At 46.5% G+C, this 25331-nt stretch overlaps 1 protein-coding gene and 1 long non-coding RNA gene across 2 annotated transcripts; one reads left to right on the top strand and one right to left on the bottom strand.

Moving 5' to 3' along the window:
* Positions 1-22773, bottom strand: LOC115252091 (uncharacterized). The gene is made up of 3 exons (XR_003890531.1): positions 21046-22773; positions 772-898; positions 1-378 (listed from the first exon to the last, which is right to left on the bottom strand). It is a non-coding gene; the product is annotated as an uncharacterized lncRNA (long non-coding RNA).
* lmo1 (LIM domain only 1) lies at positions 2359-25331 on the top strand. The gene is made up of 4 exons (XM_011610224.2): positions 2359-3214; positions 15935-16148; positions 22798-22923; positions 24769-25331. The coding sequence occupies exons 1-4, from the start codon at positions 3193-3195 to the stop codon at positions 24872-24874; spliced, it is 468 nt and encodes a 155-aa protein (XP_011608526.1). The 5' UTR covers positions 2359-3192; the 3' UTR covers positions 24875-25331.

Raw genomic sequence — 25331 nt, 5'->3', positions numbered from 1 at the left:
TCGTTTCTAGTGCCGACCCGCTGTTAGGACGTGGGCCGGAAGGCTCGGTCCACGCCCCCGGACACTGGGTGAAGTGTACGCCGCGGCCTACTCAAGGTTGGTCGTGTGTTTCCTGGTCCAGATCCATGGCGGTGGTCCACAGCTGGACCGATTGTCTTTGCGGTTCTAAGTGAAACGTGTTCACCCACGCCGCTCGGTGTTAGTCCTGCACGCCAACACCTGGTGGCGCCGACCATCCAGTCCGTTCGCCCTCACACTCGCCGGTCCGCACAATGGTCACATGTGGTGTTTTTTACTCTGCATTTAAATGTCAAGCGGCGACTGGACGTCATGGCTGGATGGCACCGGACCGTTCTCTCCTCTTTCCTTTCCAGTTTTCTGTGTGATTGGATTAATTATGTGTCACTCACTTTGCTAGAGGTCAGCAAACATACATTCTCGGTCATAAGTCATCAATCTATGTGACCGTGGAGATGAAAAGTCAAGCATGTCAGCCAGGAAGCTGGACAGAGAGGGATCAGGACATTGATTTCAGGGCCAACCCAATCTCACCACAGTAGGCTGCCCTGAGAACTGAAATTATCCCTATGGGCTATGTACAGTGAGCTTTAAACCTTGGATTTGTGGTGCATGATCACATTAAAGCAGCCAATAGATGGTTATCACATACAGAAGCACGTGGCGAGTTAGCAGCGGAATTGAATTGAAAATAAATGCACTCGTTTGTGAATATCATTATTTTTTACTCGATATCCCGATGAAACCTCTCACCTTCAGCCTTGTTTGTGGAGTTTGGACCAGCGGTGGAATGCAGATGGAGAGCTCCCCTAAGAACCGATTCCTCCATCGGAGCATGTTCTTGGTTGCATTTGCACCAGCAGGAACGACGTCCTGAAGGCTATTTTAAACACAGGTGAACAAAAGCTGCTAACATCCACGAACGAGGCGTGCAAAGAGAAACACCTCCAGAGGCCCAACAACCAAACCCAGCTGCCGTGCCGAGCCAGAGCCTGATGGTTTTCTATTTCTATTTCGGTGCCCTGCGGTGCGTATATGCATTCCAATTTGCCCTTGATCCATTTGGTGCCCTTTTCCCTCCATTAAAATGTTGGACACTGACAACAAACTGATTTTTCAGGGTGGTTTAATATCATCAGGTGTGGGGCTTTTGGATGAGCCGTGTGGCCTACAGCAGCGTCTGAGGTACACGTACCGCGTTCAATCAATGAAAGACCACCCTGGACATTTGACATGTCCTCCAACCATCATGACTCAATGCATTAGATTCATGTATGCTACATTAGTGTGCGTAATAATTAAGATTAGCAGCGTTGCAAGTGCATAAGCTAGCAGCTACAGTTATTTAACTGTAAAGTGAGAGTGGCTGGTAGTGGCGTAGTTGTTCCTGCTATAAGAAGATGCCAAAACGGTGTCTTTCCGGTAAATGGGTCTGAGAACCGGAGAGTGGTTCCTCCAAAGCAAAAAAAAAAAGAATTAAAAGCAGCGTTCCCGGCTGCAGGAATCGCACCAAATATGGCGCTGCACTCGATGCGAAGTTTGAGAGTAATTATTTGATTATAGAGCTGATAATGATAATGTGCTCAGACTTGGGTTGCAATATCTGCCGCAAAGATCTAACAGAAGGCAAGGGCAGACTGAGCAAGTTCACACCAGAGACAGTCTGCTGACGAACCAGCGTTATTGTAGCCATCCTCCACTCCACTCTCCTAAATGGCTAATCTTTGTTGGATCTCACCCTTAATTGGTTAACAGTCTCTGCAGGGCAAGTGAAAGTGGTGCTATTTAAAGCTCCGCAATGAAACAGCAACACTTTCATCTTGGCAATAACAGACAACAATTATATTAGCAGATTTGAAACCGAACCGTCTATCTAGCCGCTAATCAAAAACACAGCCCATCTGTTCTGCTGCCTCCTCTGAAATGAGTGTTTATCTGCAGCCTGTATGATAACTGCGTCTGGACACTAATTAGCTGCTAAACAGACCACAATAAGACGCTATTTCCATTAAATCCTGCGGCAACGAATACATAAAGAGAAGGAAAACAATAACTGTGTTTTATGTTTACTCCAACTGTATTAGGCAACGGTGGAGAGAGCCTCTCTCTCTCTCTCTCTCTCTCCCCTTGGCTCTCTCCCATTTGCGCGCACCCGCGTCCGTGCACCAGTATAACCTTCCGTACATGCGCGTTCTCCATCTCTCTCACTCTCTCTCTCCCACGACCATTCAAACTGGCAGGCACAACAGACGCACTCTCTCTCTCTCTCTCTCCCTTTCACACGCACACGCGTGCGCGCACGCACACTTTCCCTTAACTGTGCTTTTGTGTTTTGTCAGAATTAATGAGAAAAGTTCCCTTGCCCTAGGGGTAATTAGTGTCCTTGGAGTTAAATAAGCTAATACTTAGACACCTCTGGCACAAGCAATTATGTTTGTGTATTGAATAATTGATTCAAAGAGGGGGGAAGGGCTGCTAATCAGATCTGAGCATAATGAATTGATTTAATTAACAGGGGAATCCGAGGCTCTCTGGAAACAGCGCGCATTTATTCAGCGGCGGCAGCGGCGAGCGCGGCACAACCTGGGAGCGCGGCGGCGGCGTGAGTTCGCTTTCAGCAGTTGTCAGATTCGGATCGGATTTGTTTGAATATAGTTGCCGATTCGGAGCAAATGAGCGCGACAGAGAGAGAATATTAAGAGCGCGGAGAGCTCGGCCGGTCAGTCGGAGCGTTCCAAGCGTCCGTGCGTGCGCGGTCAGAGGCAGGCGGCTCGACATTTATCCCGCTTTTCATTGTTTTGGCTCGGGGTTTTTCGTGCGCGTGTGTGTGGGGTTGCTTTTTTTTATATATATATTCGCATGGAATTCATCGGGAGCAGCCGCCGCTGCTTTTAGTCGCGTTGCTGCTCAGGTCGGACGGACGGATCTCGCCGCGTTCCGCCGCCGCGTTTCTCTGTGAATTATCTTAGATAGGGAAGAAGGAGAGACGGGGAGGGGAAGAAAGCGTGCAGACGGCGACTCGTCTTTCCAGGGTTCTGATTTATCGAGGCGTAGTCGAGGCAGCCGCGCGTTTCAAAGCCGTTTCCAGGAGCAGCTCTGAGCCAGAGCGAACGCTCCAGCCCCCTGGAGCCGAGGACGGATCGCCCGGGGAAGGACTCCTCGTTCCTCAGGACGATGGTGTTGGACAAGGAAGAGGGTGAGTATCCAAGCGGGTCGTGTGGTGTTCGAACCTGGGGTGCGACTGTGACGTTAAACACGCCAAACGCGTCGTCCGGACCGCGGGCACCGGCAGCCTGCCTCGACCCAGTTTGGTGGCAGCAGGTTCCGGGCTCCCCCACCCCCTGTTTCTTCCTTTCAGAAGGAGCCCGAATCGTGCCCGCTCTCCGTGGCGTGAACTTGGGGTGCGCCAGCAGAAGCGGCGCGGTGCGGCGCGGCGCGGCGGAGTTTGGTGGATCTGGATCAGACGTGTCCGCAGCAGCTCTGCTGGGACTCGGACTTTGAGGAGAGTGCGCGGACGGCGCGGCGCACGCGTGTGGCTCCCCTTTCGGTGCAGCTTTGAGTGTTTTTCCCCCCTCTTCTTCTCTGCGCCTGCGAAGTTAGCGAGGCAGCCTTTGACTTCACCCCGGGATGGGAGATGACAGGGGAGTGCTTTCAACTTGATTGCAAATCATGGCCGGCGCGCCGCGCGCGTCCTTCCCTCACTTTCCACCCAAATAGGCCTTCTTTCTCCACTTATCTATTTCAATGTATTCAGGTTAATGGGTGAGGCAATCTAATTAATTTCAATTTAAATCAAATTCGCCTCTAATGAAGTCCCATTTTGGATTAGACCGCTGTGCAGATGTGCAGGACATTTATCACTTTATAGTCCTCAGTAATTATGCGTGCATGAATATATTTATGCAGTCAGAATATTCCAACATACAGCAGTACAGGCTCCGCTCTAATGAAGTTTCCCCTTCTCCTTTTTTTGACTCTTTTGGGTCTTTTCTGCTTGTTTTGCTGGCTGACTGGACCACCTGCTGTCATGCACACTGAGCACCAGCACTAACATGCAGCACTTTGTCTCATCTCTCACACTACAGTGTAGTTGTGGCACCTTTTCAATTACCCAGGGTTCACTTGTTATTGATGGGTTGTTTTTTTTTATGTTTTTCCATATCTGTCTGCAGAGCTTCCTTTCGTTTGTTCATCTAGAAAACCAATAAAAGATTGCAGCAGAGACATCCATTGGTCCGTCTGGCTGTAGCCACAGTGCACTGCAAATGCAGCTAAATTAACTCAACTGTAAATTGTCTCCTCTGGATGTCTGTCTGGCTCAAAGTTCTCCATATGATTCATGATTCAGATTGCTTTTAACAGTTATTGGCCGAGCAATATGGTAAATGTACAAGGTGATGCAAATGGCATTAGTGGGAAAGGATGCACAGGAGCATGTAATGCAGTCAATACTACATTAACTACTGATGCCCAATTACAGAAGCGGGGAGAGTGGCTTTTAGGAGCATTAGGACTTGCAGAAAAGCTGAGATCACCTGCTGCTCGATGCCTAAAAGCTTCACCCTTTATTTGCTGGTCCCGGCCAGCCAGCCAGCCAGCCCCAGCCTTCCGGCCGTGGTTTGTCAGCAGGGCTGCTCGTCTCTTTCACTGCGGAGCCTCTCAGCGTTTATGGCCCTGAAGTTATACGCCTGTCAGTTCAAACCTTCTTGTCTAATGCAACCACTTAGCAGCGGCGCGATTAAAAGCGTCGGGAGGGAGGTGTTGGGTCGGCGTCCGGGGCGACGGGGAGCATGCGTGCGCAACTTCCCTCCCGTTGCTGATCGATTCCCCGCAATGCCCCTGAGCGCGCACGCGTGTGTTTTTACACTGCTAATGAATTCATATTTCAGAAAAACAGGCCACCTATTAATTAGACCGTCGGTGTTCCCGGCCTTTTGCTGGCGGCCTGCGAGCGCACGGGAAACCTACAGCCAGTTTGGAGGGAGGGCTGCAGGGTCTTTGAAAAGTCTGACGCCAAACTCGGCCGCCGCTAACTGGTGTCAACGTGTAATTGATCACTCGAGTCTCACCTTGCTACTCCTGATGTCTGTGTGCGTCATTAACCTGCACACAGGTGGAGCCCCACGTGTGAGGACGACCTGGGGTGTAGGTTACAGCGTCCCGCGTCTACATCTGATTCCAGGCGTCATCCGAAGGATCCAATTTATAGCTAATTCGGGGCAGCTCGGCCATGTTCTCTGTTCCTTCCCAGCAGCTGCAGGGACGGCGCCCAACGCACATTTAGATTTACTCAATATGCCGCACAAGCCTCCAAAGCCCCCGCTCTTACCCAGATATGTCTGTTTACCTTGACTTGGTAATTTAGGAGCCCGTAATCATCCTGTCCACTGAAATTTGTGCATTCATAAAGCATGTGATTGAAAAGCGCGGCTGCAGATGAACGCAGACTGCTGATTTGTCGGCTGCTGTAATAATACTTGGGCTCCAGGCTCCGATTTTTAGTTTGAAATAATATAAATTGCTTCATTCTTTATCGGCGTTACCATGGTAATACTGTCTTGTAGCAATGTTATATTGATTTAGAGAGTGGACAGTAATATTTCTTTTCTGTTATTTGGTTTCCGAGGGTTGATTTCTAATTTCCAGTTGGAGATTACTTTTATATGTTCTTTAAGTCTTTTCACTTTTCCAAAGGAATGCAATTTGCTTCCCCGTATTTGCTATTTTCACAGCTTATTGGTTTTCTCTTACTTCAAAATTAAACTTGCCCATTTCAAATATTGAAATTGCGTCTGTTTTTGTGCTCAGGGCCCTGAACAATATTACAAAGCCACTGCTGCGTTTGAAAAGACGGCCCTTTTTTTAATTGCAGTGATGTTATTACAGGTATCCACCTTTGCAGTCCTTTTCCCAATTTAGTCCTAAGCAGAACCTTACTGGTAAGTCTTTTGGTTTTGTTTTGATGTGCTTACCAGAATATTACGGCATCGAGTTTCCCCGAAACAAACGCAATAACAAGCGCTGCGCGTGGAATTTGTGATGCTGTGCTCTCAGCATCCACGTCATATCAAAGGTGAAGCTAAGCTAGGCTAAAGCGTAAACACAGAATCGCCTCTTGTTGAGTTTTTCCTCCTGAGTTACCTGCTTCTGCTCCTGCACGCATCAAGAGCTCCGCCACACCTCCAGATTCTTATCCACCCCTGCTGTTTCATCTACGAGCGCTCCAGATTTGTATCTCGTTCTGTAATTTTAGTGGAAATCAAAGGGACTGATGTGAGACAAGAGCGGAGAAAGGAGGCCCGTGTTAGCGAGCGAGGCCGTCTGCCTTGGACGTAACGGGCTGCACTTGTTGGTGCGGCACAACAAACTTAATTATGCACTCCTGAGCTATAAGAGCATCCCTGTTATTGTTGCCGGGGGCCACGTGCTGGACATCTTTTCACAGGAAGATAATCCTGCTGCATGCTGGGAGTCTCCAGTGTTACGTTTATTTCATTTTCTTTTTAAAAAAAAATGTCTTTCTGATGTCAAGACGTATTCGTGACATTTGGTGGAGTTGTTGAAAGCTGCAAATCCCATAAAACAACCCCCCCCCCCTTCCTAAAAAAAAGAAGAAAACTGACCCAGATGCAGACGTGCACACTTCTGTTAACATTCGTGTGCATAAAACGCATTTGGGGAACGGGAACGGCTTCTGTTGACTCCGCTGCTGTCAGAGGGAAGAAAGTATTCCTACTGCAACTTCTCTACAAACACACTTCCTGCTCAAGCCCATCAGTTTGTTTTCACGGTTATTTATTCACCTGTTTACATCTGCGTGCCGCTCTCGAGCTCTTTCTCTGCTATGTGGAAAATCTCTCCTCCTTTATTCTGTCTTCGTAGGCTCGGTGAGAAGACAGAAAAGATGAGAAAGCGGCACGCAGCGAAATTCTTGAGATGAGCAGATGTCAAACTGCAACGCAACCAACCATGAGGGGGGGGTTTTGGCAGCCGTTAAGTGTGAGGATGCTCAGAAAATGTCACAGAATAAACCGTCTTCTACTGCAGTCCCCAATAACATGTCACACTCTATAAAGCAACATTAGCGCTCGCGTAGCTGCGACGGTGGAATGCAGCAGCGGTGCCAGAGTCAATGCAACGCCTTAAATATTTAAATTACATAGTTTTACATGCAGTAACATGTGAGAGCGTAGAGAAAACTGTCTCTCAAATTCTCTACTCCAACGTATTCGGAGCCCTAATCCTCACTTTCAGCGTAAACACGCGCTAAATGCTAAATCACTCCGTAATCGTGTCAGTTGAAAGTTGCAGTATTTCAACCTACTCCTCTGCATATCTATGGTGACGGCAGGCTCTATACGTGCATGACAGTGAGGGCACTTTAGAAAATAATAGCTGCAACTCAATCATTTACATCTCGAGCAGTTCCTGGTAGGTGTGTCCTTTTCCATGTCACCGAGCTTATTGACTGATAATAAACACTTTACTGACTGATTTGATCCACACGGTTGATGACAAACCCGCAGGACGGCCGCTAAGTAGTACTTTGGTCAGAGCCTCTGTTGTGGGGGCTGTAAGGAGCAGCGTCGCCTCTAGGGGGTGCTAGTGATGCTTTGAGTCTGTAAAAACGCCTTGAAAACACCGTTTTCTCCCCCCAATTTCACTTTTCTTTATTGCACCTGAGACAGTCGTAACTCCTTGAGATGTGAACGCTATTTTGTGAAGCTGTTTTTATGTAGAGTCACGTGCAACGCGCGCTTCGACTTCTCGTGACCTTTACCCGGCTACTTCCCAGCTCCGACAGAGGGCTGTAGCATTAGTGCGGATCGAAGACAAGAAGTAAAAAGCATACTCAGGCCTCCTGGAGACAAATAGGGAGGAACAATGTGAATTACCGTTTAAATAATTGCAGCCATCTTGATGCCGAAGAGAAAAAAAAAAAGAAACCCGGGCGCCGTTTCTTAAATAATAGCCAATCTGCTGAGAAGTAATCACTTATTGGATGACCTTCAGTTAACTGAGTCGTAAATAACTAATTAAAGTCTCAGAGTGGGGAGTGCAGATTTTCTCCCACTCGGTCGGTCGATGGTTTCGGGTCGGGATTGTCAGCTTTGTGATTAAACCGAGATGCGCGTGCGGATCCGCCTTTGTCACGTGACTCTAACGGGTTTACAAAGCAGTCAGGCGCATTTTGGGCGAAGACCGGCTCCCCGAATGCACTTAATGAAGCCCGGCTCATTATTTACCCCATCAGGTGTGAGAGCTGAGTGACATTAGAAGCATGTGCTGCCAAATAACTGCCCCCTGTGGAGAATTTGCATTATTCAAGATTAAGGAGCCTCACACGGCGCTCCGCGGCGTGGCACTCCTCCTTCCCCTCTATTTTCGACACGCCGAGGACCTTGAATGGCGCACCTGTCTCCTGGCATATCCTTTGAAATATTAAGTGTGCGGTAATTGCTGGGGAGTGGGGAGAATTTTGTACAGTCAGTTCCTGACCTCATGAGTGACACAAACTTTCGAGGGCTACATTTATTCTTCCCCAAATGCATTTTTAATGGTGGACTGAAAGTGTTTGTGCATTATTCGGTTCCGGATGGAAGCAAGTGGCCATGACAGGTCTAATGGCTTTTTATTATTATTATTATTATTTTCATATATATATTTATATTTGAAAGCAATCATAAAGTGGCACTTAAGATTACCTTGTCCATCAACACTAAAAGTCTACTTTGTGTGAACAGGGAGATTTATGTTGATGGATCTTACACCAAACTAAAAGGCTTGAAAGGGAATAACCACATATAGAGTGTGCACTTTTATGACAAACGGGGAAATGATGGGTTTTAGGAATTCACGGCCTTACACAGGAAGTGCCCGAAAAGCAACAATCGTGCATTTGATTGGCTAAATGCATTAGCGGACCTTCCCGTCCTCTGGTGTATTTAATGCCTTCAGGGGTTTATTTGGAGCAGCGCGATGCTATAAAAGTTTGTGTCATTTCCGCTCCTCCCCATTCATCTTTTAGCCCGACTCTCATTTACTTGCCCCACCTCCAGCCCCCTCCCTGCCACTGACAGCTCAGCCCCGCAGAGCTCCCTCTCCCAGCCAGCTACCAAGAATTGGAACAAGTCGCTTTCTGTAATAATTTGGAAACTCTGCCAGTTTCATGTCTTTATAAAAAAAAAAAAAGCAGCGATGAATTTAATTAGAAAGCTGTTGCATATCTCTGTGATACATTTCTTTTAATTAACCCCATGTGAATAAATTAAAAATAATAGGGGGCTGAAAAGTGTGGAAAAACACCCTAATGAAGTTTTCCGTTAATTGGGATGGAGACTGCTGCCAAACCACAGAGTAGAGACGACCAGGAGCTAACAATGCCTTCTGTAAGCTGCAGAAAAAAGAACCCAGGGCCTTCGTGCTGACTTCAAGTGTAAGAAATGCACCTCTGACGTGATGGAAATGACCGTGAGATGGGAGAAAAGGCAGTCCTGTTCCAGGCCGCTCTGCTGAGACTCCCCATGCCGCGCTTGAAGCCGGGCCAGTGTTATTGCAGCCCTAATGCGGCTGACTCATTTGGAGCGGATCAGGAGTAATTATGGTCGAGAAAGTGGCTGCCGACCGTGGGGGTCAGGACACTTGTAACATGTGAAAAGAGCAATTATTCCAGTAGACAAAACCTTCCCTTATCGTGGGCAGTGCCAGGGTCAAAGCCAGGGACGCCCAGGCTCTGTTTCACTGGGCCTTATTAGCCGTAGCAAGCTGCAAAGTTTGAGCGAGTGCATCTTGTTAATGAACGGTCCCCTCCCCGTCCACACTGGCCCTGTCTGCTCTCACTCCCACTTACTGTGGGTGTTAATTATGTCATAATCATAGCATGCACGCAGTCCCAGAATTCACCTCACTGACAGCATTCATACACAACCATCTGGAACTCCAGCAGCACGTACAGTAACACACAAGGTTTTTACAGCAAACTCAGAGGAAAAACACCCCAAATTAATTGTACTTTTGGCAGCATATGTTGAGTGTGTGTTTAGGTCTCTGTCTGCACGTGTGTGTGTGTGCGCGTGCGTGTGTGTGTGTGTGTTCTGGCATAATCTTTTAGCTTTTGCGCACACTTGAGCCAAGCATTGGTTAACTCAGAGAGAATCAGCGCTCTTTATTTTGCTTATCGCTCTGAATTCACTCATCAGTCCGCTTTCATTTGGCACGTGCACGCCTCCCGATATTATAACCAGATGTCGCACAGTTTTGTCTCGGAAAAAAAAAGAGAGAGAAGGAAACACATGTATGTATGGGCTTAATTAGAGCAATGACGGAAGCTGAATGAAAGGGACTGATTCACAGACTCAATACGGAGACATCTGCATGAGATCCCCATTAATCCTACAGGACTTTGGATTAAGGACAAAGTTCGTTAGAGCTGCGGCCTTTAAGTTTCACACTGAAAACATAAAACAGCCGGGCTTCACATGAGAGAACTTTAGAAATACATTTAAAAAAAAAAAAACCCAAAACACATTATGGTCTTTTTATTGCCAGACCACTAACTGCATTAATCATGCTGGGGTCCAGAAGAACCTTTGCATCATAAAGCAATTAAGGCTGAACCCAAAGGTCTTAGCTAGCATTACTTATTAGCCTGATGGCTCCAGGCTACCAGCAGGTGTTCACAAGCAAACGGAGAAAGTCTACTTACAGCTTTACATGGTTTATTTTATGGGTGTTGGTGACCCAGTCAAGGCTAGAAGACGGATGGAGGGAGGGACGGGGGGTGATACACTAAAGACGAGGGCGTGTCATTTGACCTGGACCTATGTAATAGGGACAAGAGAGAATAATATAACAGCATTACTTGCCACAAAGTCCAGAGTATAGGAGCATTCCAGCTTCAGGTGGCAAAAACTCTGGACTTTTCTTTTCCCATTTGGAAGACAGGCCTTGTTTTACATGCGAGCACATGTATTATTCAGGACTATTCCAAGGAGAAGCGTGATCCTTTATAGTTCTGCTGTATACTGTTGTCCTGTGCTGTTGCTGAAAGCCACCCAGCCAAATTTGGATGTCATTTTTAAGACGTATTTGGATTTCAAAGAAAAAACCTGGATTTGTGTTGGTGCCTTAGCTCTTTGTCAACCCCTACCACACAGCTCGTATTGCAGTCTGCAATTTGTGCACCTGGAAATGAATTTCCACTAATCGCTATTAGAATTTTGTATTTTTGGGTTCACGTGGTGAATCTCTCTTGAATTTGTCCACCGGTGACCTACACACACAGCTGGTGTTTAAAGCATCACATGCTTCCATTTCAGAGGACACTTTAGGCCAGATCAGGAGCGTCTGGCCCAGTTCGCCACCCAGTCTGGGGCTGCGGTGGGGCTTTGATGCCGAGGCATCGGTCCAATGCCGCCATTTGCCCGACAAATGCTGTTTTTTTAATCACTTTTATGCCGTCTGAAGGAGAGTCAAGGTGCCGTGAATGCAGCTGTGTACTCTGGACACGCCAACTTTCCTCAGCTGGAAAAAACTGTGGTCGACACATGGCCTCAAGTTACCGCCGCTGCTTGTTTATCAAGCGTAGAGTGTCATTATTTCTGTGCTTTTTTCTTCTTACATTGGCACTTACCAGTGCTCAGTTTCACAACCAACGGACATATTTATTTTCTATCAGTCTGATCGGATCAGCCGCCTCGATGGTGATGATTCTACCCAGACTCCTGAAATTCAGCCCTTCGTTAAAAGTATGCTCCAAATGATTAACTCCGACGTGCAGCTGTTGGTGGGTTCCTCACAGGCTATTAGCGTCTGGTTGATGTCTTGTGCAAGATTGCTTTTGGTTGAACTGATGACGGAAATGTACTTTCAGTGCATCTCCCATCACCTCAGCGTATATCTAATTTCCCTGAGCATCACCGGTCTGTGTGTTCATCACACTGGTGGCTAACAATCCCTTATTTGCTGCAGCTGGGAGCTGGAATTATAGGGGGCCCCTGAGAGGAGGCCCACCCAGACTCAGCTCTACCCTCCATAAAAAGCCCCCCCCCCCCCACCGTGTGTCTTGGAGGCTGGATGAGTCTCATCAAGATCCTTTAGCTCCCCGTGAAGCAGCAAAGCCCACACCGCCCCATCAGTGCTTTTAATTGATCAGAAGACATTTAAGGAGGAGGAAAAAAACCCCCAACTGTCTCTGTCGCTGCTGCCATTAGGGATGTGAGAGCAGCTGTTCCACTGGAATCAGGTGTAGCCGAGCGTAGTTATCGGGAATTTGTGGAACAGTGTCCTCACAACGCTGCTGAAACCATTGATGACGCCTTCTTTCTATCCATTTTTTATACCGTATTGTGTTAGTATGCTGTGGGACTGTTAGCCAAGCGGATCACCCCCGACTTCAGAGTTTAACACATGAATATTTAATTTTTTTAGATGTTCACAGACAGAACAAGCAATTGATTATCCCAGAAATTAAGGGCCGATCATACATTAAGCAATGATCCTGCCGTGTGGGGATTATGTAGTGATTAAAAATAATGAAACTGCTCTTTTCTTTTTTTACCAAGACCTTAATTATATATCAAAAAAGGTTTGAGACCGATGCTAGCCTTTGAAAGCCTGAAAAGATAGAGGTTTAATGGGGTAAGATTGATGGGATGCTATCTCTATAATGGAAAATACATGCTCTGATGGACTGCTCGGGCTAAGAGAAACTAACTGTACATATTCTTGAAAGATACAATCTCAAAGAAAGTAGATGGATGAAAGAAGGGTGAGATGACAGGCCTTTAGACACAGCGTTAATGGCAAATTAAATTCCCTCTTAGGAAGGATACTTGGCAGGGAAGTGCTGTCTCTCCACTTTGAGGGGTAAAATGCATCCCTTGTTGGAGAATGAATCGCGCCGGTGAGACATGCTTTTGGTGACATCAAATGACACTGGAAGGTCAGTGGCACTTGTATCTGTTAAATGGATTGGATTAAGTGGAGGCTGCCTCCTAGTCCGCCGCTTCCTTTCATAATGCAGCTTTTCTTTGTGGGAGGCGGAAAGCATGGGAGGCTCTGTTGTATGCCGCAGCTTCACACAGCACCAGGAGTGGGGACAGGTGCAAGAGAATGTCTGGCGGCATTAAGGGAATTGAAAAGACATTTACTTTACAAGCGGCTTCTTCTTCCCCCGTCACGTTGCTTTGTTTAGGAGGTAGGTTCGAACCGGCGCTTGCTCCACTGCCATTAAAAGCTGTTTTCAAGAGGCCGTTTTGGAGACATCAAACCCGGGTTTGAAGGAATGCGACGGCTTTTGAGCGTGCGCGCTGGCAGATGTAGAGCGTTCTCCTGGTGCAACATACTTCTCATACATACCTGGACGTAAGAACAAAAACATGAATATGAGATGAACTGCTAACGCGGGGGGGGGGGGGGGGGCAGCGAGGCTTTGAAGAAGCAGAGAAAGGTGCATCCAACAGGGGAAGCGTGCAGCAACTCTCAGGTAGGTTAAGTGTTGGCCTTTTCAAACATGCGTAAAACACACACGTGATGCATGTTTAAAGAATGTGCAGCGCTTGTTGTCAGCCAATTAGGAGCGGTTCTCTGGAGGTGGAGCGACGACCTTTTTGTATAATTAGTTCTCTTATTTAAAGCAAAGATTTTGAGTAGAATGACTAATTAGGTGTCATAAAAGGCAAATTAAAGATTTTTGTGATCCCAGGGGGAATTGCAGTAACTCTTTTCTTTTCTTTACACAAGATCTAAAGTGTGTGCGTTCTCTCTCTCTCACGCACACACACACACACACCTCATTAAGACTGTGTTTTTAGTTCTCCAGACGTCTGTCAGCCGAGCACTGTTGGCGTACCTGCAGAGAGCTCCCCTAACAAGCCATGAAATGCAGGTAGAAGGGTCCGCCCTCGGCCAGCGTGGCTCAAATGTGAAGCTTTTTAGCTTCATTTACACTGAACACTGGTATTTATAGCAGGTTTGTGATCCTAATGTGCCAACTTCAAGGGAGCTTTGGAGGTGAGGAAGCTGGAGGCCACACAGTGGCACACCTCTCTTTTGCCAGCTGTGGTTTAAAAAGGGACGTCCCCGCAAATTTGAGGGCTTAAAATCTGACCACTGTATCATCTTGTTTCTCTTGTGATCGTCCGTCAATGACAGAATAGTTCCATCGTGTCGTGGAAACTCTTCACAGAGGGTTGGGGGTTCTACTCCACGCGCTCATAATATAAGCAGGCTTCACAGAAATACACCATCAAAAAATATGTATGACCACTTTATCCCGCTTGGGAAGTTATAATTTGATACTGAGAGTTAAATAGTTGTCTGGAGGGCAAAACAGTATCGATGTAAGCTGTCCACAGGCTAGCAAAGTGATAAAAAAGTTGTTTAAGCGAAGAACCGAGAGAGAACGATTTTCGGTCGAGCTGGATGCCCAATCAGATGAGCCTGACTGGACTGTTGCTGTACTCAAGTAGGCTAGCTAAACAAATATCAGCATCTTAACATGTCCAGAGGAGTGTAAACACCACGCTGGGTGGCTCTCGGAGCAACATTTAGCATTAATGCTGCAGCACCTGTTTTATATGGATCACAAAAGTCGGATCTTGGTTTGATCCATGACCGACCCGATTTAACACCTTCAACGCGGTCCAGGCGAACATCAGCCCTGACCTCTGAGATTCTAATTTTGTTTTTCCACTTCTCTTTTCCGCCGCAAGGTAATTATAAAAAACCTGATCTGCTCCAGACAAAACACTCCGTGCACATGGAAGCACTGCAGTGACATTATCGGAATAATGGGTTTTATAGACGCTCTCATACAGAATGCTGGTCCGACCCCCCTCCGTGAGGCAGAATGTCCTGCCTTTTTTTTGCGAGGCAGCGAGTGTGAGGGAGAAATGTGTTTTGAAAGTAGAGTGGCAAGTGGCGTCCACTGTGTGTTCTTTTAGGCGGATCAATAGCTCAGTGTGTGAGAGAGTGTCTTAAGAGCTGTTGTCTTGTGCTTTCAGCTGTGGCAGACCTGTTAGTGCTACAGAGGGGAGCTGTGTGCCCCTGCCTCGCTACCACCAGTGGCCTGAGGGGGGCTTTTAGTCCAAACACAAATGTCAGCCACACATAGACTATTAGTGTTTAGTGCAGTTATTAAATGGACTTTATTTGTCCTTTAGGAGGCTAAAAGGCATGCTTAAAGGGGACATGCGTGACAGCAGGGCAATTTGTGAGTTTAGCAACATCGGCTCGCTCTGTGCGGACGTGCGGCCACAGATAAGTGTAAAAGGAGGAAAAGCTGTAATACTCTGAGTGGGGTGTGTGTTTGTGGTTTGTGCGCGCAAATGCATGTCCGGCCCTGCCTGTGTGTGTGCGAGACACGCAGCATGAGTGTATGCTAAAAGGCACTTAGGCCATAACATATCTCACTGGGGTCTGTTAGCAATGTTTTTGTGGTCAGATGCTTTTAAAAAGGTTAATGTTAATCTATACCAAACAAAGCCCACGAGGAGCTTTTATAGCTGCGGACAGTTGAAATGGGCTCTGATGAAATGGTAGGTAACCAAGGTGCACGGCTGGCTGTAAATACCAGAGTAAGTAAAATAAACAGGGACACGCGCTACACGGCCGCTCTTCTGACAGCAGCTGGAAGTGATCATGAAACTTGTGTATGACAGCGCTGGAACAAGTAAGTCAGGGCTGTGTAGTGCGATGTGACCCGGGCGCCTATCTACATGGAAGAGTGTTTTCTTTAATGCATATGAAGCAGGGAGGCAGCGTGCTGTGGCCGCGAGCGAGACCGGGCTGAGATGCAAGAAGAAGCAGCGGGCTTATCAAAAAAAAAAAAAAAAAAAAAAAGACCAACATGAAAAGTCACTCGTGTTCCTGGGCCGTAAATCATGCATGGCTGTTTGTCTCCTTATCACTCCAGGTGTGCCGATGCTCTCTGTCCAGCCCAAAGGGAAGCAGAAGGGGTGTGCCGGCTGCAATCGCAAGATTAAAGACCGCTACCTGCTCAAGGCCCTGGACAAATACTGGCATGAGGACTGTCTGAAATGCGCCTGCTGCGACTGCCGTCTGGGGGAGGTGGGCTCCACCCTTTACACAAAAGCCAACCTCATCCTGTGTCGCAGGGACTACCTGAGGCAAGAAAGACACACACCTCGCTGCACGCCCGACACACACAAACGCCGCGTCATTTCCAGAGCCGCGTCGCGTCGAAGGGTCAAAGGTTTCCGAGTCGCGGGTTAAACAGAATATACAGTAGGTGTGAAGTCGGACCGGTTGAGAGGACAAAGTGTGATATTATCTTAGCGTTAGCTCCATTTTCCTTCCTCTTGATGCTTGTTGTGTCAGCATACCAGAAGCAGACGCACTTTTTTCTGCTCTCCTAGCAGTTTTGCATTAGCGTCCTCTGTTATCCTCTTGATCTCTGTTCCGCCGCTCTGGGGTTTTTTTTTCTCCTTTTTGTATCGATTACGCAATAATTAGTTTGCGTTGTTAAGCAAGAGTCCAGACGCAACGCTGCAGCTTCCTCACGCTTTCGGAGCGGTCGGCAGCTTTCAGGTGCAGATTACAGCCACCGTCTGAGTCGGTGTGAATCAGAATGGTCGATTACATTCCACTAATGAGGCCATCTTAGGGGTTTTTTTCTTCTTATTTTAATGACTGAGGTGCATAATCCGGCTATTATCCATTATAATCCAACTGACTATTTTCACGGTTAATTAACAAATGTATGTAAACTACTGCATCTCGCTTGAGGTCATTCCGTGGAGCTGGATATCAGCAGAACTCCAGGTCGGGAGCGTTCTGCCGGCCAATCGCAGGACAGGATCTCTGCTTGAGGCTGTTGTACGGTGAAACTTCTATTATTCTGTTCAGCCTCATTTATTTAGCAGCGATCTTGAGCAAAGATCTGGTGACGTGTACAGTCGTTGGTCTATTATCAGCTCTGTAAACTCTGGTCTGATGTCTTTGACGTCTTTATGTCAACAACGTGCAGTTTGGGATCTGTTTGTGTGAACAAAGCAGAGTTTCAGATGATGCCCCGATGCACCGAGGCTGCAGGCTGGATTGTTGTCTCCTCAGTGTCTTTGGCTCTGTAACCCCCCCCCCCCCCCCCCACCCCTTCCCCTCTCAGTTGTCCCTGCCATCTGCTTGTTAAATTAAACATGACCATTTCCTGGGTGTTAAGTCACATTCCCAATGAGATCCTCCCATTTATATGAGAGGAAATCCCCCCGGGGCCGACTTAGGGATGCCAGTGCCCAAGGCCCCCCTCCCAGAACTCCCTGCCCCCGTTCCTTTCTCCATTTCCCTTCTAGTTATTTGCCCCTTTCACATTCTAACTGATACCCCTCACTTTATTGCCACCTGCTGGGTGTGCAATGTTTTATTTTTAAAAGCAAATTGAAGCACCGGCCATAAATTAGCATCTGCGCCAAGGCGCTCTCAATTAATTTGGCTTTCCTCTGGTTTCGGTGGCAATCTCGCCATGACATCTTACTAGAACCAGTGCTCCTCCTCTGACCTGGAAGGAGCCCGCAGCTCACTTGAAAAGCGCTTAGAGATGTTACGTTGAGATGGGCCATTACCATCCATCAGTTGCTAGCCAGCGCTAATGCTTTTAAGATGCGGTGAGAGGTCCACTAAGACCTAATGCTGCCCCCAGAAGGGGGAGATGAGGTAATAATAAATGGGCAAATGACCAGGAGAAGAAAAAAAATGATGAAGTTGAGAGTCTCACTTGATAAAATACATCTGCTGAAAGGGCTGTAACCCCAACCCCCCCAAGTCATTAGAACCCAAGAGGCTCAGAGGAAAGAGCGAATCTTCCTCTCACTTTAGACCATCGAGATGCAGAGGCCAAAGAACGGAAGGAAAATGTGAGAATCTAAAGTTAGGACTCCTGAAATAAGAAGGAAGAGAGCTTTCTGCACTCCTCAGTTGCCCTGGATTGCCTAATGAAATCCATCCCACTCTCCTGATCTCCTGCCTGCGACCAATGCAGATCACTTAATGGCCAGAAATGCTTGAAATGAATTCCATTATGGAACAAATTAAAAACCTCGCCTTGCGTATAGAAAGGAGGAAGTTTGAGAGACTATTTCAAAGTAGGCGATGCGGCCTCCGTTCAGCGCCAGCTCCTTTTCATTCCTCGCTCTGTGTAGTCAGATGAAGCCTCCCTCTCACCTGCAGTAATGAAGTTAAATCTGTGCACTGAATTAGCCGCCCACGCTTCATTAAAAACAAGCGGGTGGATCAAACACAGTTTGGTTATTTCCCAGGGTTTGGACCCCTGCCATGCTCACATTAATTATTATAGGAGCTCCATCTGTGATTGTCCTTCAGTGGCATTAGCAACTTATTGAATCTACGCACGCTTTCCAAACTAACACACAGACACGCATGCACGCACCTGCGTGCACATTTCAACGCACGCATACCTGGAGCGGCGTCCTCTGATGCCCTCCAAACCGCTGCACCCCCACAAAGTTGTTTCGAACACCCCGACAATCATCAATTGCCCCTCTCTGAAGACTGAAGAGAGAGCGGAGGGGTTTTTTTTTAGTAACGTTGGCACATTTTTCTTTAAAATAGATTAATTAGGCGTTTGCCTGATGTCTAGAGTCCACGATCATGTGCCGGCACCGGGACTGACAATTTAGTAATGGTGTGATCATCAGGACTCGAAGCTTGAAATCATTTAATCTTCTATTTCATATATTAGAGAGGACATAATAGTCATCCACTTATCAAAATGGGGTATAATTAACTGTAAGAGGAAAACGTTTTCAAGATAATGAACATTATAAGTCATCCACAAACCGGTGAAATAGAAGGGTGCAGATGATAGCTCTGTCTGGATGTGACTGTTTTTCAAATCTCTCCTCTTCTTTTACATGGTCGGGAGGTAAAACAATCCCTTTCCTGCTGAACAGAACCCCTCTTTTTCTGGGAAGAATAGATCTGAAAAGAGCAGTTTAAACTCCGCACGAAAATCCCACACAACCGTGGGGCTGGGGGTGGGGTCAGAACATGCAATGCATGCATTAATAGCTCTGCGTTTAATGAAATCTGGCAACCCCTCGCGCGGCTTGCAGAGTCTCAAAGAGCTCATGGGAGAGGTAGAAAACTTCAAGAGCCAGGGCCCAATCTGAGAGAAGCAGCAAGGAGAGGCACACAATGCACCGAGCTATCGTGGGTTTGAAGTTAGAAAAGCAGCGAGGAGAAAAAAACCGAACTAAAGAAGGCCATCTTTTCTCTAAAGACCTATTGTAATAACTCAATAACAGCAGAAGGAGAGCCAAGGTTGTTTTATATTCACACTATTCAACCCTGCTCCCATCAGCCCACATCAACACATAAAGCTGCACATTTTATCTACTAAATAGGAGCTCTATTACGGAGAACCAAGCATGATCACCGCAGAATGAGAATCTACGAATTATTGATTTAGTCTTTGTTGAAAAGAGCTTCCCCGAGCTTCAGGTCCCTGTTGTCATTAAGGGGTTTAGTTTCTTTTAGCTTCCCAAATGCACCTTTCCTTTCTCACGCATGCTAATAAATGAATATAACAGACTTTTGATTGGACAAAACAAGACATTAGTGTCATATTTAGCCCCGTGAAACCGAATGTTGCCGTGTTAAAACAGTCGGCCGATGGAGCCCGACGCGGCGATGCGCCTTAAAAGACATTTTCACCTCTCCGCAGTCTTATTTTTAAACCTCAATCCCATTTTGCTTGCAGAGAATCCCGAGTTATTTAATCCAAATGACGGGGGAAATTGAAGTGCATGAGCCACTGCTCCCCTACAATGCAGAGCATGTGTCAGAACAATACTTGAGAACCGTGCAGAAAATAGTCTTTTCAGACAACAAAGACTTCTGTTAATGAAATGAATTCATAATTCCCTAAAGGTAATCCACAGTGTATGTTCTTTGAAGGTTTTGTTTCACTGCTGTGTAGCATATCAAATAGATGGAAGGGATGAAAGCAGAAACAGGTGCATTAACTGATAAATAACAAACAGAAATGGGTAATTATAAACCATCTGAATCTGAACCGTAGTGCAGGCACAATAAGGTGTTCTCCCCACTTTGCCTATCTGGCAGCGTCTGTATAACCTGAGCTAAAAGTTGGATGATCCTTTTATACAGCTGACATCAGATCCCTTCACCTTTTCTGTCTGGATCAGAATTTAGTGTCAAAGAACTCGCTGCTCCTCCACTTCAGCTGCTACTCGTGGAAGCGCAGCGGTGGAGGCTCAACTCTGGTTGTTTTTAGGCTTCAGAGGAGCGGGGAGAGAAGAGCTGTAATGTGTTTCAACAGTTCTCTCATGCTGCAATCTCCTCTCGGCTCAAGGAGTCCAATTAAGTCATATGTTGATGCTATATTATAACCCAGATACATCAGTGTTTGGCCAAGAAGTGTGACAGCGTGTGCAGCAACATTCGTGCAATAGCTTTTACACACTTAAGCTCCGACGCTGTGTTATAAAGGAAATGGAAGACAGGGTGACGGTGGTCAACAATGTAGCGTGTAGCTTAGAGCTAACATTTAAAATGTTCAAGCTCAAATGGGCTTTAACCACAACGTACCCGGATATTGGTTCAGTCTTTTAACTGGCTTTCAATGTCTCGTTTAGCGTTGTCAAAAATATTGATCTGAAGGGTAAATAAATGCTTTAGGTCTTGTTACGACGCATCCCAACGTGGCTGACAGCTCCATTGATTTAGAAGGAGTGAATCTATGGTATGTGAAAGAAAAAACACATCTCCAAATGGGGTCAGGTTAAATAAAAAGGAGAGCTGCCCCTACCCTGCACTCAGTGTGTGTTTTCCTGTCTTCTGACCAGAAAGCTACAGGCCTCATGTGAGAGTTAAACCTGTACATCAGTGGAAGCTCTAGTCGGACTCTGATATTGTTTCGTGTTCGACTTAGAATGAGGCTCTCGTCTTCACAGCCCGGACGCGTGAAGTGAGCACCATGTTCAGGGCCCAGCAGGGCGTGTTGGAGATGGGTTAGAGTATTCTTACCAGCGGTTACAGGTGTGTGCACGTCAGCCTCTGTGAGTGATCAAGGCTCTCTGCGGTCCTTTATATCCTACATTTCCTGGGGGAGAGAAACGGGCATCAGCGTGAGACCATTAACTCCAGTGAAGAGCTGAGACGTGGTCAGACCTGGAGGGGATGAAACCAGGGGGACTGGTTATAATGCACAAAAGGGAAAGCAAGTTTTATGATATGGCATTCAAAAATTAAGTAAAATGGCCACCTGTCAAGCTGCAGGTGCCCTCTCTGAATCAGCATATGACCACCAACGCTGAAGAATTTGGTTCAAACCCAAGAAATGTGGAATCAGGCCTGTTTATATGCAACTGTGTGTGTCCATACGTCCACACAGATATGAAACCCAGTTATCAGTTGGGGCCAAGTATGAAAAATCTCCATTGAGGAATAAAAAAAAACAACCAGGAAGAAGAAGCAAAGACGAAAATGCCTTTGGTGGCGGCTTTTGCCAGCGCAGAGAAGTTAAGCATAATCGGGGCTGCCAGCGCGTGTTGGAAGGCTGACTGTACGGAATGTAATGGAAACAGGGATAACTTCAGAGGCACTGATGTGTGTTCTATTTCTGGATCAATACCGAATGTGTGAGAATTCTCTGTTTGGAAAAAGGATTTCTTTTTTCTAAAGACCTCTGTGAGAAGCTAAACAACAGATTTGTGTTGTAGAGTGTTGGGTGGGTGGCAGGCGTGTACTGTAGGAGACGGAGGCACATTTACTGAAACAGTAACCAGTTGTAACAATGTCTCGGTTTAACGCCTTGTGAATCCCTCTTGTGGAACATAACAAGCTTTCTCCCTACCGTTTCGGTCTCTCCTGCTCCTGTGGGGCAGTGTCTGCTTATTAGAGGCAAGCCTGCTGGATAGACCCATTCTTTAACAAGGTAAAAGCAACTGAGTGGGGGGGGGGGGCGCAAACGGAAGGTCCAATATCAACAGGGTGACATGGAGTTTGCTGGAAAAGCATCTCTATCCCTCTATTGCAAAGCTGTGAAATGGTCCTTTTCATCCAGGAGGAAATACAACACAGGAGCTAATAAACAGGAATGTAAATTGAAGCAGGAGGCATCTGCACCAGTCCTGGCTCGTTCTCTTCCATCTCCATCATTTGGTTTCTCTGTAATAAGTCTAAAGCAGCATCTGGATGGTGCTCTGTGAAACATTTAGTCTCCTCTTCAAGGTTACATCTGCCATCACTGTCTTGGTCTCCCCGCTAAATGAAAGGCAAAGATGGAGAAAGAGAGAAGAGCCAGAGCCAAAAAAATCAACTCTTGAAGTCGGCACTACAAAGGCTGCTTAACACAAAGGCTACCGTATATAACATAACGTGGCGTGCGAAAGTCTGCCTGGTTTTGTTGGGAGACAGACTCATTAGGCATTTTTGTCCTGAAAGATGAAAACGTTCAGCGGCTGTATGCTTTACTTTAGATCTTTTCTGCAACTTCGGAGCGGCAAATGTTCTGAAATGCGAGATTAAAACCATGTGATCATTTTAATTAGATCATTAGCAGAGAGCCGAGATGCGTGTTTGTCTCTCTCATTAACAAAAACACCACGCGGCTGCCAAGGCAGATTTGTAGATTGCCTTCAACCGATTTGAATTTTGCCTCTTTCCCTCTTTCCCATCCACCCTTTTTCCCTGCTATTCTTGTGTTCCGTCTGCTGTTTTATTGCATCAATGTAAAGGGAAGGTGGGCTAATCTCTGCCGCTGCTTCTGTCTTTCAGGCTCTTTGGTACAACGGGGAACTGTGCAGCCTGCAGTAAACTGATCCCAGCCTTTGAAATGGTGATGAGAGCCAGAGATAATGTTTACCATTTGGACTGTTTTGCCTGTCAGCTTTGTAACCAGAGGTAAGAATGGGAATCACAAACCACTGTGTTAGATCAAAAAAAGTGCAGCAGTGCAGTTTTTTTTTCACTCTTTCTGTGTTATTAGTTGATTCAACTAAGCATTAAACGAGCCTCTAAAAGAAGCTGTAGCTTCCTGGAAAACTACACCACAAGTTTGTTCACATCTGCTGCTAGCTCTGGAAGTCTTTTAAACCACGGGGATACAGAGGTATCTCATTCTCATGTGCAGGGAGGTTTATGAGCAGGGAAAGAACTCATTCAGATGGCAGACGTACATACTTTAGGTGTGCGATGACATTTCTATTACGACAGAATAATGCAGGTTAGAATAGTAGGGTAAAGAAAATGTCCAAATATTTTTACTTTTTTCCATTAATATAGTCTATAATGGTACCACTCCGGGAGCAGAAAGTCCTTTCCATGCTTGTCAGGGGTGCTGTGACCCTGTTCCCCCACACAGCACAAGCCTATTAACCTTCTGCAGGCCAGATTCAGTTACCATAGTGAACACCTGCTGTAAGGGAATTATGACTGCAGCCTCTCCTCTTAGCTGGCAGTCCTGAAGCCAGCTCTCATCTGGCACACTATTGCCATGGCTGTTTAACCAGCCTGCCTCATTACTGAAGCCAAGTTATGGTTGATTATGGTCTTATCTGCACTCTTCAGTTATATTATGGAGCCGCCTCCGCCACAGTATGTGACAAACAAACGGCAGCACAGACGAGGACGTGGTTCAGCACGAGGGACGAGACCTCGTTTCCTCTGAAGACGCTGTCCTACAGTCAGGACGTGACGTTGTGACATTCCAGAAAGTTGTTTTTTAAGCTGCAACGGCACCTTTTGGCCGGTGTATTGCATGTTTGTTTAATGAATATAGGGACTTGTGCACAGTGGGATGCAGAAATCAACTGTGCACAGCTCCCTCCGTTAATTAAACCAACATGCGATAAACCAATCAAGGAAGGCTGCTGTCATTACCTGTACAGCTGCACCCATGGTGCAAATATGGACGGTACCGGGACAGAATTAGCAAAGCTACGTGCACCTCTCGTGCCCAGAGTCTCGCCAAATTTAGGATGACCCACATTTTATCTGCACAACTGTACAAACATGCATCAGATCAAGTTGGAAAAGAACTCAAATCGTCTGTTGCCGTTTTAATTAAATATATTACCACAATTAATGTGATTATAAAATATTAGGAAATAAGCAGCTGGTAAGCAGCAAGTTAAACATCCTCATGGCTGATCTCAGAAATCGGTCTCAGAAAGCAGATTATCAAACTCGGAAATTAGTGATTTCAATGGGCTCATTTAAATGAAAGAGGTGGAGGGAACTGAAATCCCTTCACACAAATCCATGAAGATGTTCTTTCTGCAGAATCCTGCTTATAAACACCACCTTAAAAAACATCAATGTGAAAATGCAACACCTTGAAAAGGGAGGACAACAGCGCCACCTACGCCACGCAAGTGACGGGGGCGGCGTCTGGTGTGGAACGGCTAACGCCGGGGCGGACTCGGCCCTCTTGTGGTGCCAGCACCTTTTTTGCCAGGCCACAGGGAGCTGACCTGACTTTCATTGGGCGCCAGCTTGTTTGCTTTGAAATGATCGGGTTTAATCTGCTTTCATTTGAAGCCACGTATTTATGAGGACCATCAAAAACACGCTTTGAATCACGGTGCGCTGTGTAAAACATCCCCAGCGGAGTTACCCCTGATCATAAATGCAGGGATTTTCTCTGCCAGAGTAGCCACTAAACACACACACACACACACACACACACACACACACACACACCGTTTTGCATTAACACTAATCGTCTCTGTTTTTCTCTCTCCACAGGTTTTGCGTTGGGGACAAGTTTTTCCTAAAGAACAACATGATTTTGTGTCAAATGGACTATGAGGAGGGCCAGCTGAACGGGAGCTTCGAGACGCAGGTTCAATAGTGGGAATCTGGTGGCAGCAACAGTCGGCTCCACACTTTACACACCAGATGGATGTTCTGCTGCACTTGGAAAAAGACAAGCGTCTGTCTGCTTGCCTGCAATACTTTTTAAGACCCCTTTATCGGTCCCTAAGGACTCTACTGTAAATGTCCATCTTTTTGGCCCCGCCCCTGCGCCCCCCTGACTCCCCCATTCCCTCCCCCCAACCCAACCCAACCCAACCCCAACACTGAGCAGTTACAAAAATTTTGATGTACAGTTGTGCCTGCTTAGCTGAGCACTGTATTGCTTGTATGTTTTGTGAAATTTGTTTCTGGTTTGTTTGATTCTCCTTTCAGAAAAGGTTCATTGGAGGGTATGTACAGTCTGTTTTCTCTGTATATATAAACTGGAACATTTATTTTATGAAATGTAATGCAATTTTATTACTAGTGTGAATTAAAGATTCTTAAATGTT

Source organism: Takifugu rubripes, chromosome 13 (genome assembly GCF_901000725.2).
Source record: "Takifugu rubripes chromosome 13, fTakRub1.2, whole genome shotgun sequence".
In the NCBI taxonomy this organism is placed as follows: domain Eukaryota; kingdom Metazoa; phylum Chordata; class Actinopteri; order Tetraodontiformes; family Tetraodontidae; genus Takifugu; species Takifugu rubripes.
Note: the sequence above shows the minus strand (reverse complement) of the source record. Positions and strands in the feature narration are given on the sequence as shown.